This window comes from Dreissena polymorpha, unplaced genomic scaffold, assembly GCF_020536995.1.
Source record: "Dreissena polymorpha isolate Duluth1 unplaced genomic scaffold, UMN_Dpol_1.0 chrUn006, whole genome shotgun sequence".
Taxonomy (NCBI): Eukaryota; Metazoa; Mollusca; class Bivalvia; order Myida; family Dreissenidae; genus Dreissena; species Dreissena polymorpha.
In genome coordinates this window covers 315,534-329,156 of record NW_026273320.1, presented here as the reverse complement: position 1 = coordinate 329,156, position 13,623 = coordinate 315,534, and the positions used below count along the sequence as shown (strand labels likewise).

At 36.1% G+C, this 13,623-nt stretch overlaps 1 protein-coding gene across 2 annotated transcripts in view; it reads right to left on the bottom strand.

Moving 5' to 3' along the window:
* Positions 1-13,623, bottom strand: part of LOC127863360 (protein capicua homolog) — a 41,155-nt gene extending 27,532 nt beyond the window's left edge. For both annotated transcript variants that reach the window (XM_052402834.1, XM_052402835.1), the window contains exons 1-2: positions 13,354-13,623; positions 5,381-5,455 (exon numbers count right to left, since the gene is read on the bottom strand). In XM_052402834.1, coding sequence (XP_052258794.1) covers positions 5,381-5,453 — 73 coding nt within the window. In that variant the 5' untranslated portion in view covers positions 5,454-5,455; positions 13,354-13,623. The remainder of the gene's footprint in view (positions 1-5,380; positions 5,456-13,353) is intronic.

Genomic DNA, 13,623 nt, shown 5'->3' with positions numbered 1-13,623 from the left:
ATAAATTGACATGCATAAGGAAGCATTCCAGAAACGCCCGCGCGATCAAAACTGCCCTTTTGACAAAATACTGCTCGTCCAAAGTGCGCTTTTGACAAAAAATCCCCCCTGCCCTTTTCAAATCCTAGCTGGAGCACTGCAATCCCAACCCAGATTTCATCAAGATAAACATTCTGACCAAATTTCATAAAGATTGGATGAAAACTGTGACCTCTACTGTCAACACAAACAAATTGTTGACAGCTTTTCTATTATTTGACCTAGTGACCTAGTTTTTGACCTCAGATGACCCAAATACAATCCCAATCCAGATTTAATCAAGATAAACATTCTGACCAAATTTCATAAAGATTGGATAAAAACTGTGACCTCTATTGTCTACACAAGGTTTTTTCTATTATTTGACCTAGTTTTTGACCTAGTGACCTAGTTTTTTGACCCCAGATGACCCAAATACAATCCCAACCCAGATTTAATTAAGATAAACATTCTGACCAAATTTCATAAAGATTGGATGAAAACTGTGACCTCTACTGTCAACACAAACAAATTGTTGACAGCTTTTCTATTATTTGACCCAGTGACCTAGTTTTTGACCTCAGATGACCCAAATACAATCCCAATCCAGATTTAATCAAGATAAACATTCTGACCAAATTTCATAAAGATTGGATAAAAACTGTGACCTCTATTGTCTACACAAGGTTTTTTCTATTATTTGACCTAGTTTTTGACCTAGTGACCTAGTTTTTTGACCCCAGATGACCCAAATACAATCCCAACCCAGATTTAATCAAGATAAACATTCTGACCAAATTTCATAAAGATTGGATGAAAACTGCGACCTCTATTGTCTACACAAGGTTTTTCTATTATTTGACCTATTATGTGGCCTAGTTTTCGACCTAGTGACCTAGTTTTTGACCCCAGATGACCCAAATACAATTCCAAGCCAGATTTCGTCAAGATAAAAATTCTGACCAAATTTTATAAAGATTGGATGAAAACTGTGACCTCTACTGTCTACACAAACAAATTGTTGACGGACGCACGCACACACACACGCACGCACGCACATACGGACGCTGGACATCACACGGTCACATAAGCTCACTCCGTGACAGGTGAGCTAAAAAATAAATTCAAATGATAGCAAAAAAAACTTATTTTGTTCCACGCACGAAGTTCGAAAACACACAGGTACTATGACCAAAATTCTCAGCAAAAAATCACCAAAAAGTTAAGTTTATTAAAGACAAGTGAAAAAATTGCATAACTTTTGAACTAGTTAAGATATTTTTAAAATTCAAACTATTTTAAAAACTGCACATCAAGACCTACAGTCTGATAATGATCATTTTGCACATCAACATGTTTGAAAAAAATCACTGTGGTTGCTTAGTAAAAAGAACTTCATACCATAACATTTTTAAAATGAGTGCATATTTGGTAACCCATTTTTTTTCTGTTCTCCTATCGACATATTCAACAAGAGCGCCGCATGACGGAGCAATATACGCCCGATTCGTGTGCCATTGGAGATGATACACTGATGATTGATGTATTTGTTTTGGAAATAAGCAATATACCCCCATACCACTTTGACGCAGGATAAAAAGTTGTTTAAAAGTTTCGGATGAATACAATTTGAATTAGAGTCCGGACAAAGTGGCGCCGTTGAAAATGCACTAATTGACCCTATGACCTAGTTCTTGACCCGACATGACCCATATTCGAACTTGACCTAGATATCAACTAGATGCAACTACTGACCAAGTTTGGTAAAGATCGGATTAATACAATTTGAATAAGAGTCCGGACAAAGTGGCGCTGTTGAAAATGGACTAATTGACCCTATGACCTAGTTTTTTACCTGGCATGACCCATATTCGAACTTGGCCTAGATATCAACTAGATGCAACTACTGACCAAGTTTGGTGAAGATAAGATTTATACAATTTGAATTAGAGTCCGGACAAAGTAAAATGCACTAATTGACCCTTTGACCTAGTTTTTGACCCAGCATGACCCATATTCGGACTTGACCTAGATATCAACTAGATGCAACTACTGACCAAGTTTGGTGAAGATCGGATGAATACAATTTGAATTAGAGTCCGGACAAAGTGGCGCCGTTGAAAATGCACTAATTGACCCTATGACCTAGTTTTTGACCCGGCATGACCCATATTCGAACTTGGCCTATATATCAACTAGATGCAACTGCTGACCAAGTTTGGTGAAGATCGGATGAATACAATTTGAAATAGAGTCCAGACAAAGTGGCCCCTTTGAAAATGCACTTATTGACCCTATGACCTAGTTTTTGACCCGGCATGACCCATATTCGAACTTGGCCTAGATATCAACTAGATGCAACTGCTGACCAAGTTTGGTGAAGATCGGATGAATACAATTTGAATTAGAGTCCGGACAAAGTGATGCCTTCCGCCCGCCGCCCGCCGCCCGCCGCCGCCCGCCCGCCAAGGGGTTTAACATAATACGTCCCGTATTTTATACGGGCGTATAAAAATCATTTTAATAAAAAATTTGGGCCTAAGTGTTACTTAGCCACTTAAATAAGATTTTAGTTGACACAGAATTATGCACTTCTGTTAAATCATTGTTTTAGTAAATGGCTTGAGAATATTATAGTATCATAACTAGTGATAACTAGTGAATAAAATCAATTAAACGTTGTTAGATCAGAAAGTCACCTATAATCAATTCTCTCTCAGGAAAATGGATGTTGCTGATTTAGTAGATAATCATTGAAAATATATGAAATTAAGATAAACTCGGTCAGCAGTCAGTGGTTAGCATCTGTGTTTGTTTATTACACAGTGTAAAACACTTCCCTTTGTTTATATTGTTTTACATATCACCCGTTAATTGTGATTGAAAAATGAGATTCATAAGAAAATATGTATTTGAAATATATTTCTTTTCTTTGTCCTCTTTATAGAGCTTAGTACATCCAAATGAACATTCCAACAATCTGTGAAATTATTTTGAATATTAAACGATTAATATCGATTATGTATGTTTGATTTAAATCAATAATCAATTATGATTTTTTGCATATGAGGCCGATCACTTAATCCTTTGATGACATATCAAACGGAAACCAATATAACACTTAAATGTCACAGTGACCTTGACTTTTGAACTAGTGACCCCAATTTCAATAGGGGTAATCTTCTGTCCAATGCCTATGCACATGTTAAGTATCAAGCAATTGTCATTTGTTGACATGTTACTGATCCGAAATGATTTTCACATTTATTGTGACAGTGATCTTGACCTTTGATCTAGGAACCCCAATTTCAATAGGGGCCATCAACTGTCCAAGGCTAATGCACATGGGGAGTATCAAGCAAATCAGTCCCTCCTTTCAGGAGTGATGGATCAGAAACAATTTTCACTCTTAGTGTGGCAGTGACCTTGACCTTTTACTTGGTAATTCATAACTTTTTTATTGGAAAAAAAGTGGTCTACCAACAGACCGACTGCCATCCAGCAAAACAATATACTCACTCATCCAAGGGGGCATAATTAAAGGCACTGGAGTTGTTAATAGCTGAATTAAGAATTGTTCTTACTACGAAACTGTAACATTGTTTGATCCATAACCATCACAGCCCTATATTATGATTCAGAAATCCTAGAATTAATAAAATGGCAACACATAATTATATTGGATAACTTTTTGTTACTCTCTTTTAAACATTTTACATTCCACTCAAAGCTAGTCAAAGTAAATTTTTACACTGCTACATTTTTTATACAAAGCATCATCACACCTTGTTTTTCAGACATTAAACTAATCGATACATGTAGAACAAGAGCTGTCTCCATCGAAAGACATATGCCCCCAAAAACACTTTTTGAAACCTAAACACAGATTTCAAAACCTAAACGCCGAACCTAAGTTCAAGGTCAAGGTCAAAGGGGTCAAATTTATGTGGATATGGAAAGGCCTTGTCCATATACACATGCATACCAAATATGAAGGTTACATCTGAAGCGACAAGTTATGAGCATGTTTCGAGCGGAAATGCAATTTTTTGATGATTCAAGGGCCGTAACTCAGAAGTGCCTGGGTAAATTTGGCCGATTATTGAACTTAACCTAGATTTTATTGCCTTACAAATTTTTATAAAGTTTGGTGAAGATCCGATGACAATTGGTGGAGTAATTGAGCGGAAACGAGAAAAAACTCTTTTTTTATGATTCAAGGGCTGTAACTCAAGAGTGTTTGGGTCAATTTGGCTGATTATCGAACTTGACCTAGATCTTATGACCTTACACATTATCATGAAGTATGGCAAAGATCCTATGACATTTGCTTGAGTTATTGAGCGGGTCTTAACTTAGGAGTGTCTGGGTCAATTTGGCAGATTATAGAACTTGACCTAGATGTTATTGCCTTACACATTGTTATGAAGGTTGTAGATCTGATGACAATTGCTCGAGTTATTGAGCGGAAACGAGAAAAAAACAAATTTTATGATGAATCAAGGGCCATAACTCAGGAGTGTGTTGGTCAATTTGGCCGATCATCGAACTTGACCTAGATGTTATTGCCTTACACATTTTGATGAAGTTTGGTGAAGATCTGATGACAATTGCTTGACTTATTGAGCGGAAACTAATCCGGACGGACTAACTAACTAACTAACTAACTGACTGACGGACATTGTGATTTTAATATGCCCCCAGAACCTATGTTCTGGGAGCATAAAAAATTAATATTACCATTTAAGAAACCGTATACAGCCCTTGATTATGAAATCTGTTGCTCTTGAGACAAGTAAAGAGTGACGTTATTAAAAACCCATACCTAAATTTTGCGAGTCTTAAGTGACCCATGGCAGAGGTGCCAATTTGACTTCAAATGTAAATGCCCAGTTGGGGTTAATTTCTGGGAGGTTTGAGCTGTAGCAAAGTTACTAAGACAGCAATGAAAAAGGCATCAATCAATACGACTTTACATAAAGAATGCAATCAATATTGATTTTTTTCCCCAAGGCTATGGAATGGAGCTGATATTCTAACCTACCAAATTGGGCAAATAAAAAACTCTTCACAAGTTAATAAAATACATAATTTGTATAAATAATACTGGATTTAATAGGCAGTGTTTTTTTCATTCAAAATCTGGTCCGGTAACTGGGCCCATTTTTAGGCTCCTGTGGTCTGTCCCATTAGTAAAGAGGACATTCTCAGAAAATCTGGGAACATGCCACAATTTTTAGCTGCTAAGGGCTTGTGAGGTCCTGTTTAATAATATCCCTCTCAAAGGTCAACTATATTGCCAACAGATTGGTGGGATATGCATGTACAATAAGGGTGCGTTTCTCAGTTATCGTGTATTTACGTTGCTGTTTTGATGTTGGCCCTGGGCCGGGAAGGTTGTTGTTCGACTGCCCTCGTCTAGAACGGGAACTCATAGCTGAAAAATAAAGAAAAATATATTAGCCTTGTTTTGGGAAAACAGGGTTTAAAGCATGCGCATTAAGTGGCATCTCTGATTAGCCTGAAATTTGCACAGGCTCATCTGGGAAGACACTTTGCGCTTGTATTGAATTTTTCATTTCAAGGCGGTCTCTTCTAAACAATAATCCAGTCTAGACTGAAAGTGTTGTCCCTGCATAGCCTTAACGCACATGCATTTAGCAGAGTTATTCCAGAACATGGCTTCATTTTATATCAGAAGTTTATTCAGATATATTTTTACATTCATCTTATTTGATTAACAGTATGTATTTTCTATAATTTTGTGCCACCCTGATTATCCTGTTTATTTATTTTACCAACCTGCCAACACTAACCGCTAATGATACCCGCATTTGTTAAGTGACTTACACCTTCATCAATTTTACTTGATGGAAACAAATGCATTGGAGTCAACCTATGTTATATCATACATTCAGCCATAAAGATCAAGGTCCGTTTTAAAAAGATGAGTTAGAACTTAGAACAGTGTTTTTTTCAGTTCAAATTTGAGGCAGGTATTTGGCATCACTGTAGAAACAAATTTAGTGTTAATTCTTATTGATAAAACAGACTGTTAACGTTCATTTGCACAGAACACTTACCAACTAAAGTTTGCAATAAACACTTTTAGCCCAGAACTAAATTTTAGCAAGGGAGAGATTGCTAATAAATATCTATAAATTGACATTGTAACATTTTAACTGTTATGTCGGTTACTTTAAGATTCAATGGCTACAGAGCTCTCCATGGCTCAAAATTATCTGAAGCCAAATTGTTTGCTTTGGCAAAATTCTACTTATTTTAGATATTTAATGCAAATTAATATGAAAGAAAATTAGCCTAAAAGAATTTTCTTAAGCCAATTGCTCAATTTTGTTCCTATTGGCTAATTTGACAGATGACAGGGTAAGCCTTGGGCTGGAATTTTATATTGCATGTTGAGTGACTCTGAAAATATGGCCTGTCAGAGTATGAGTCATACCACCCTGCATATCGAGTTCAAAACCTTGCCATTCATGACTCTGAACACCATTTTAGCAACAATTTAAAATCCAAACTTTGAAATTCACTGAAAACTAATAGTTGTTGACCCCAAGTTTGCTCTGACGCCATAATCTGATAAGTTATGCAACAAGGCATGCAGTGTTTCAAAGTTGAAAATAGTCCTTGTAATACACAAAAATGGTTATAAGGGAGATAATGCATGTTTAAATTACAGTGAGACTGTGTGTATACCTGATTTGCCAACGTCTGTGAGGAGCTCCAGCAATAAACATTTTGAAAAGTACCACCGTACGCGGCAAGCACTTTATTTATTGAATCACTTATTTGTCTTGTCTCCACAACCATGATTTACCAACGTTTCTCATACATGTAACACCATCACGTGTTCAACAAACATGGATACACCACAGAATCTTGTATCATGTTTTCGCAACATTCATGTTCCTATGTGTCAAAACTTTCTCAAATTTACGTCAGTGTCAGCCATGAAATCTGTCTATTTCATACGATGTCATGAAAACATGCTGAATAGAGTTACATCAATAACTGGAGTGACACTTACACACCCTTACACACATATGCCTCATATTACAAATTTGAAATTACAAAGCATACTGTTCTCTGTTTTACACTCTCATTTCAATAACAGAGCTTAATTACATGTTTATATTTAACAATTTATCAGACCATAATCTGAATTAACTGTTTTAGAATAAGACTAACTAGATCTCTGAAAAACTAAATTTTAATATGTTTTCATTACGGACTTTTCTTTAAAGCATGTTTTATCTTGGTATTAGCCCCGGTCTGGGAAACCCTTGCTTAATGAATGTTTGTAGAGTATCGTGCCAGATTGGCCTGTGGCTACTCAGGGGAAACATTTTCCGTCTAGACTCGATTTTTTCATGAAGAGATATCGTCCCAGATTAGCCTGTACAGACAGAACAGGCTAATGTGGGATGAAACAGCATGCACAAGAATTAACTCTGGTTTTTAAAGACAGTTGCTCATTTTTTAAGTTGGAAGCAGGCCAATAAGAGTACTCGTAAAGGCCAGAAACAATAGATTCATGACAAATAAATGCATGCATATTGAATATGAGTCCTGTTCTGAGAAAACTGGGCATAATGCATGTGCGTAAAGTGTCGTCCCAGATTAGCCTGTGCAATCTGCACAGGCTAATCAGGGACGACACTTTCCACTTTTATGACATTTTCTCTAAAAAATGAAGTCTCTTCTTAGCAAAAATCAAATTTAGGCGGAAAGTGTCGTCCCTGATTAGCCTGTGCTGACTGAACAGGCTAATCTGGGACGACAATTTACACACATGCATTATGCCCAGTTTTCTCAGTACGCGACTCATATATATAAACTTATAAACACAATTAAGCTGGTCCTCGGGAAAACCAGGCTTAATGCATGTGAGTAAAGTATCATTCAAAAATAACCTGTGCAGTCCGCGACACTTTACAATTAACATGCATTTAGCCCGGTTTCCCAAAAAACCGTCTCAATTGATTTTAAAATACCAGACACACAGTGATACCTTATGAGAGACACATGTATGACAAATATACGTGTCTAATATAAACATAATACGTTACAACAGTGAATGTCAAAGACATACATGCTTTATGCAAAAGCACAATAAAATAATTATTTGGATACTGATCAAAATGAAATACATATATAATATATATGAGCCGTGCTCTGCAGTCTGCACAGGCTAATCAGGGACGACACTTTCCACTCTAATGATATTTTCTATTTCAAGAAAGTCTCTTCTTAGCAAAAAATCTAGTTTAGGCGGAAAGAGTTATCCCTGATTAGCCTGTGTGGACTGCACAGGCTAATCTGGGATGACATTTTATGCAATTCCATTAAACCCCTTTATCACACAGCACAACCCATATAATAGTAATCTCACCCCAATTGATGTTAATACAATCATTTATTAAAGGGCAAATCAACATTTTTTAACATTTACACTTGCATAATCCTTTTCCAATGCTTTGTCAAGGACATTGAAACTCAACTTAAGTGTTTCAAATGTACACCCTATCCTTCATGAAGATTTTATTTACATAAACTTAAATAATTTCAAATATTCTGTGTTCTAGGTGGTCTATCATTGATGTATCTTTTTGATCACATATTTAAAAGTTCAAATACTCACTGATCACAACAACTATTCCTGCTATTAAATACACGCTAACAATGGCAGCAAATTTAAATTATTTCCTGATAGTGAAGACCCTCTATACATCACTCCATTAGGGAAATACAGCATAATGTAGCTTCACTAATGATAAATAGTTGTATTCGTAGCCATATTGATCAATAAATATTGATAAAAAATTAGTTTTTATGCAAAACATTCATTTCATAATATGTTATGACAAAGATTCAACTTTCATTACACAGACCACAACATTGATATAATAAATCTGATATATTATTAATTGGTATTTTATTCTATCTTCTTCAAGTACATGCACTATCTGATGTAAGATCATAAATATACACAGGCAATATTTGTTGACTAATGCTTTCGGAATTACACAACAATAGTTCTCCTTCCTTATTTGGCATGTAAATTAGTAATGCATAAATTAAAGAGTTCATTTTAATCCAAATGAACGAAGTTCAAGGACATTCAAAGTTTTATTTCAATTAAAACAACGATCAAATATATTGCTTAAGCTTCTCTTTAAGTTCTGAATCACAAAGAAACAAACCTATTTGTACACAATACTTTTTGTAAAACATGACTGGGGCCTAGTTGATCTAAGCACGCTCAGCAAACATGCAGCAGCAAGCTGTACATTAATTATTATAACCTACCCAAGTTTTCAAATAGTAAGAACCTAGGTTCTCAGAATGAGAACCTAGGTTCTCATGAAAAACCTAGTTTCTTGGGATTATGCGTCAAACTGCTTAGTTCTCATGACAACCTAGGTTTCCAGAATTACGCGTCTTTAATACTAAATCCTTGGTTTTCATTTGGGAACCATAGGTTCTCATGTAAACCTAGGTTCTCATGAGAACCTAGGTTTTCAGAATTACACGTCTTTAATACTAAATCCATGGTTTTCATTTGGGAACCATAGGTTCTCATGAGAACCTAGGTTTCCATAATTACGCATTGGACGGCGTAAACTTGCTCGTTTGGAATACGGGACACATATTATTCAGAGCGCAGGATTAATGGGGTTCACATATGATTACACACAGGCTGGACAGAATGAAAACACGCCGTTACAAACTTTATTTTTGCAGATATCTTAAGTTATTTAAATATGTTTGCAAAGTCTTTAGAGCATAAGTTTTTCTTTCAGTGTGGGCCGATATCTTAAGATTGAATAATACATTATTACACATTATCAATAGAGATTAAACTTCTACTCATAACATAATGATTGCTTAATATATCACAGACATACTTAAAATATAAAACTGTACCATACCGTCGTTTGAGGCCCGAACAAGGGAACTGATTATTTGAAACTCATTTAATGCTGTAACAATGAATTATGTAACGATTGATCTGAATTTGTTTCAATTTTTAGTCTCAAAATAATATTTACAATTAAAGATGTATTTCATAAACAGTTTAATTTTTTATTTATATGTTCAGACCAATGTCTACCTATTACTTTACAAATTTCATTCCTCAACAAGAAATGTGTTTGTTGGAAACACTATGTCCCCTTCTGCACTACTTTGAATTTTTTTTTTGACCTTTGGCCTTGAAGGATGACCTTGACCTTTCACCACAAAAAATGTGCGGCTCCATGAGATACACATGCATGCCAAATATTGAAGTTGCTATCTTCAATATTGCAAAAGTATTCATAAAATGAGCGATTTTGGCCACATATATTTGATCTCTGACCTTGAAGGATGACCTTGACCTTTCACCACTAAAAATGTGCAGCTCAATGAGATACACATGCATGCCAAATATCAAGTTGCTATCTTGAATATTGAAAAAGTTATTGCAAATGTTAAAGTTGGAGCAAACAGACCAACATACATCCAACAGACAGGGCAAAAACAATATGTCCCCCACTATAGTGGATGGGGGACATAGAAACACCCACACACAATTATATTCAAAATCAATTTCTTCTACACATATGCCGTCAGCGTGTACCAAGCAATGGGAGACAACTGGAGGTTAATTATGGCAAGCGGTTCGATGCATAATCCCAAAAAACAAGGTTTTTTATGAGAACCTAGGTTGTCATGAGAAATTAGGTTTTTCATGAGAACTAAGGTTTATGAAATCCCAAGAAACCAGGTTTTTCATGTCAGATAACTTAGGTTCTCATGAGAATATAGGTTTTTCATGAGAATCTAGGTTTTCATGAGAACCTAGGTTTTCATTTGAATACCTTAGTTTACGCAAGAGTACCTTAGAGGTTCTCATGAGAAACTAGGATTTTCATAAGAACCTAGGTTCTCATAGACACATAGAACTTCGGTTCTCATGAGAAACTAGGTTTTTCATAAGAACCTAGGTTCTCATTCTGAAAACATAAGTTCTCGTTTGATATCCAAGGTTTTCACAAGAACCAAGGTTCTCGACAGTTTATCACGTCCTTCTCTCGGATATCCTTAGTTTTCATGAGAACCCAAGATTTTATTTGGGAACCATAGTGCTCATGAGAACCTAGGTTCTCATTTTGAGAACCTTGGTTCTCATGAGAAACCTAGTTTCTTGGGATTATGCGTCGAACCACTTGCCATAGTATGGTACCCAGTTGACACACTTCTTGTACAGAGTGTATGATGTACATGTACTATTAATCAATGAGATGTTAAAAATAGTATTCTGAAACAGTAAATCACCTTGCAAGATATATAGTTAAAATCCTTGTAGAGTAAATGTCTCAATCCTCAATGATGTAATACTTAATTATAGGATAATTGGATTCCCAGTAAGTCCACGTTACTCGCTGTGTTAGTAAACTAATGAAGTTTACAACTTTACTTAAGATATATATAGAAATGATAAATAATTCTATCAAGTGTTCAGTCTGGTACAATATGGCCATCAAAAAGATCAAATGTATAAATTCTCATATAAGCTAGATGTAACATGGTCTCCTCACCACTTATCACCTAGATGGACAATGTTCACGCTGTGACATATATGCTCAAATATTTGTACGTACATTCTCAAAGTCAGGTTCTTTACATTTTAAGACTGAATGTCACTGAAGCCCTGCAATATCTCCATCTCAAGACATCTACACACTAAATGTAACAGACACCAGTGTACAAAAAAGAAATTCATGTACAGTGTGTTTGTAAGGGTGGGGTAAAACAGGTTGGCTATTTGCAGCACCTGTGGTCTAGTGGTTTTGGCAACACACTTCCTACTCACGCACTTAGAGGTAAAAATGCACCTTAGTATATTTGAAAGTGATTATGCACAATATGCTGCTAAATGAGGGATAACCACCGCAGAAATAGATCAAATTTATCCCAGCTACCCAGACATCAATAAAGAGGTAAATTGGAACCAAAGAAATAAGGTCAAAATGGCAAATGATACCTCAATGTGCACTGATTGACTTTCTGATGTTTTCCCCAAAAATTGTAAGCAGGGGAAGACTACTGCAGTTGCGCAACACCCTGTATGCAGAACATCCAGCAGGTTTTCAGAGTTCAGGAAAACAGCATAGGATAACAAATAACTTAAGGGTCGAAATGATTGCAGTAAAGCCAACTACGGAGATTTCCCTACACGACTAAGATGGTTATAAAAAGCCGTTTGATAATTGAAGTCTTCAAGATGACCACTGCTGGTTTCTCCTGCCCTGGTCACTACATGCATGTCCCAGCTTAAAGCTGGTATGGTCATTATTGGCACTGGCACTGATAAAGATACTTAGAGTTACCCGAACTCTTAAGTAAACTACACTCTACTCTGGGTTTGAAAAATACGCTTAACTGTATCCAGCCATACTCTGGGGAACTTATAGAACATTCTCATTACCCCAGGTTTGTACCCCAGCTGGTTACTTTTAAGTAGTGTCTGAGCCGACAATGAACAATTTTGCCCCGGCTGACCATACAGGACCAAGACTCAAAGATTGACTTTTATATTTATAATAAAATGTGCTATTTTCTACTTTATAAGCCTATTATGTATATCTATATAATTATCTGACCAAGTACTTTATGCAGACAGGTTAGAATAGAAAGTCTGCAAGTTGCCGTCTGTCACTATCAGAACCTTGCCGTGCTAGCCTATTGTTTCCGAGGTTGAAAGTTCGAGCCCTGAACCCAGCACCTGCTTTGTTTCCTAACAATTAAACTAAAGGTTGTTGTTTAGCTACATGTTCACATTCACATGATTCTCTGTTTAGATTATGATAGCGTACATTTTTGCTTGTAACAGTAACTTTATGTACCTGTTACTATGACATTTCCACTTGCATACTGTAGTACGAAAATTGCAAAATTGCCACAAATGTGGGCTAAACACACTCAATGATGTCATCCTTGCGTCCGCTAGCTGTCACAAGCAAGAACAACGTTTACAATAAATGAAAATACGCACAATCTCGGGGAATTAAATCACATTTTAAAAGGTTACTCGAGCAAAACTCTTACTCGTCAGTTTGATTGTGAAAGTGTCGATAAACAAAAACAAAACCTGCAGTTACCCCCACACATTCCACATAAAGAAGCAATCCTTTCATACGACACCACACAAAAATCACAAAAATACATCGGTGAGTATCGATTAAACGCACATAAAGCTAGCAGTTGACACAAATGACACTCAAAGAAGAGTACTACATGAAAATATACATTAGATTAAGCAAGAATTACCTTATTTTCTCATATTTAGCAGATTCCAATTGATTTGTGTAAGCTCCATACACACTCGGTTGTATGCGGCTGACGACCGTAAGCTGGATTGTAAAACATTACCAGGGCCCGAACTGAATACAATCGTGTTCGCCCTATTTTTAGTAAAAGTTCGTTCGTATCAACGCTGCATATTATGTTTTATTATTTATGCAGGTTTGTGATTACGCTCGGCCTTTTGCAATCAAAACTCGTCAGGAAAATATCATTACAAGACTTATTTTAGTGAAA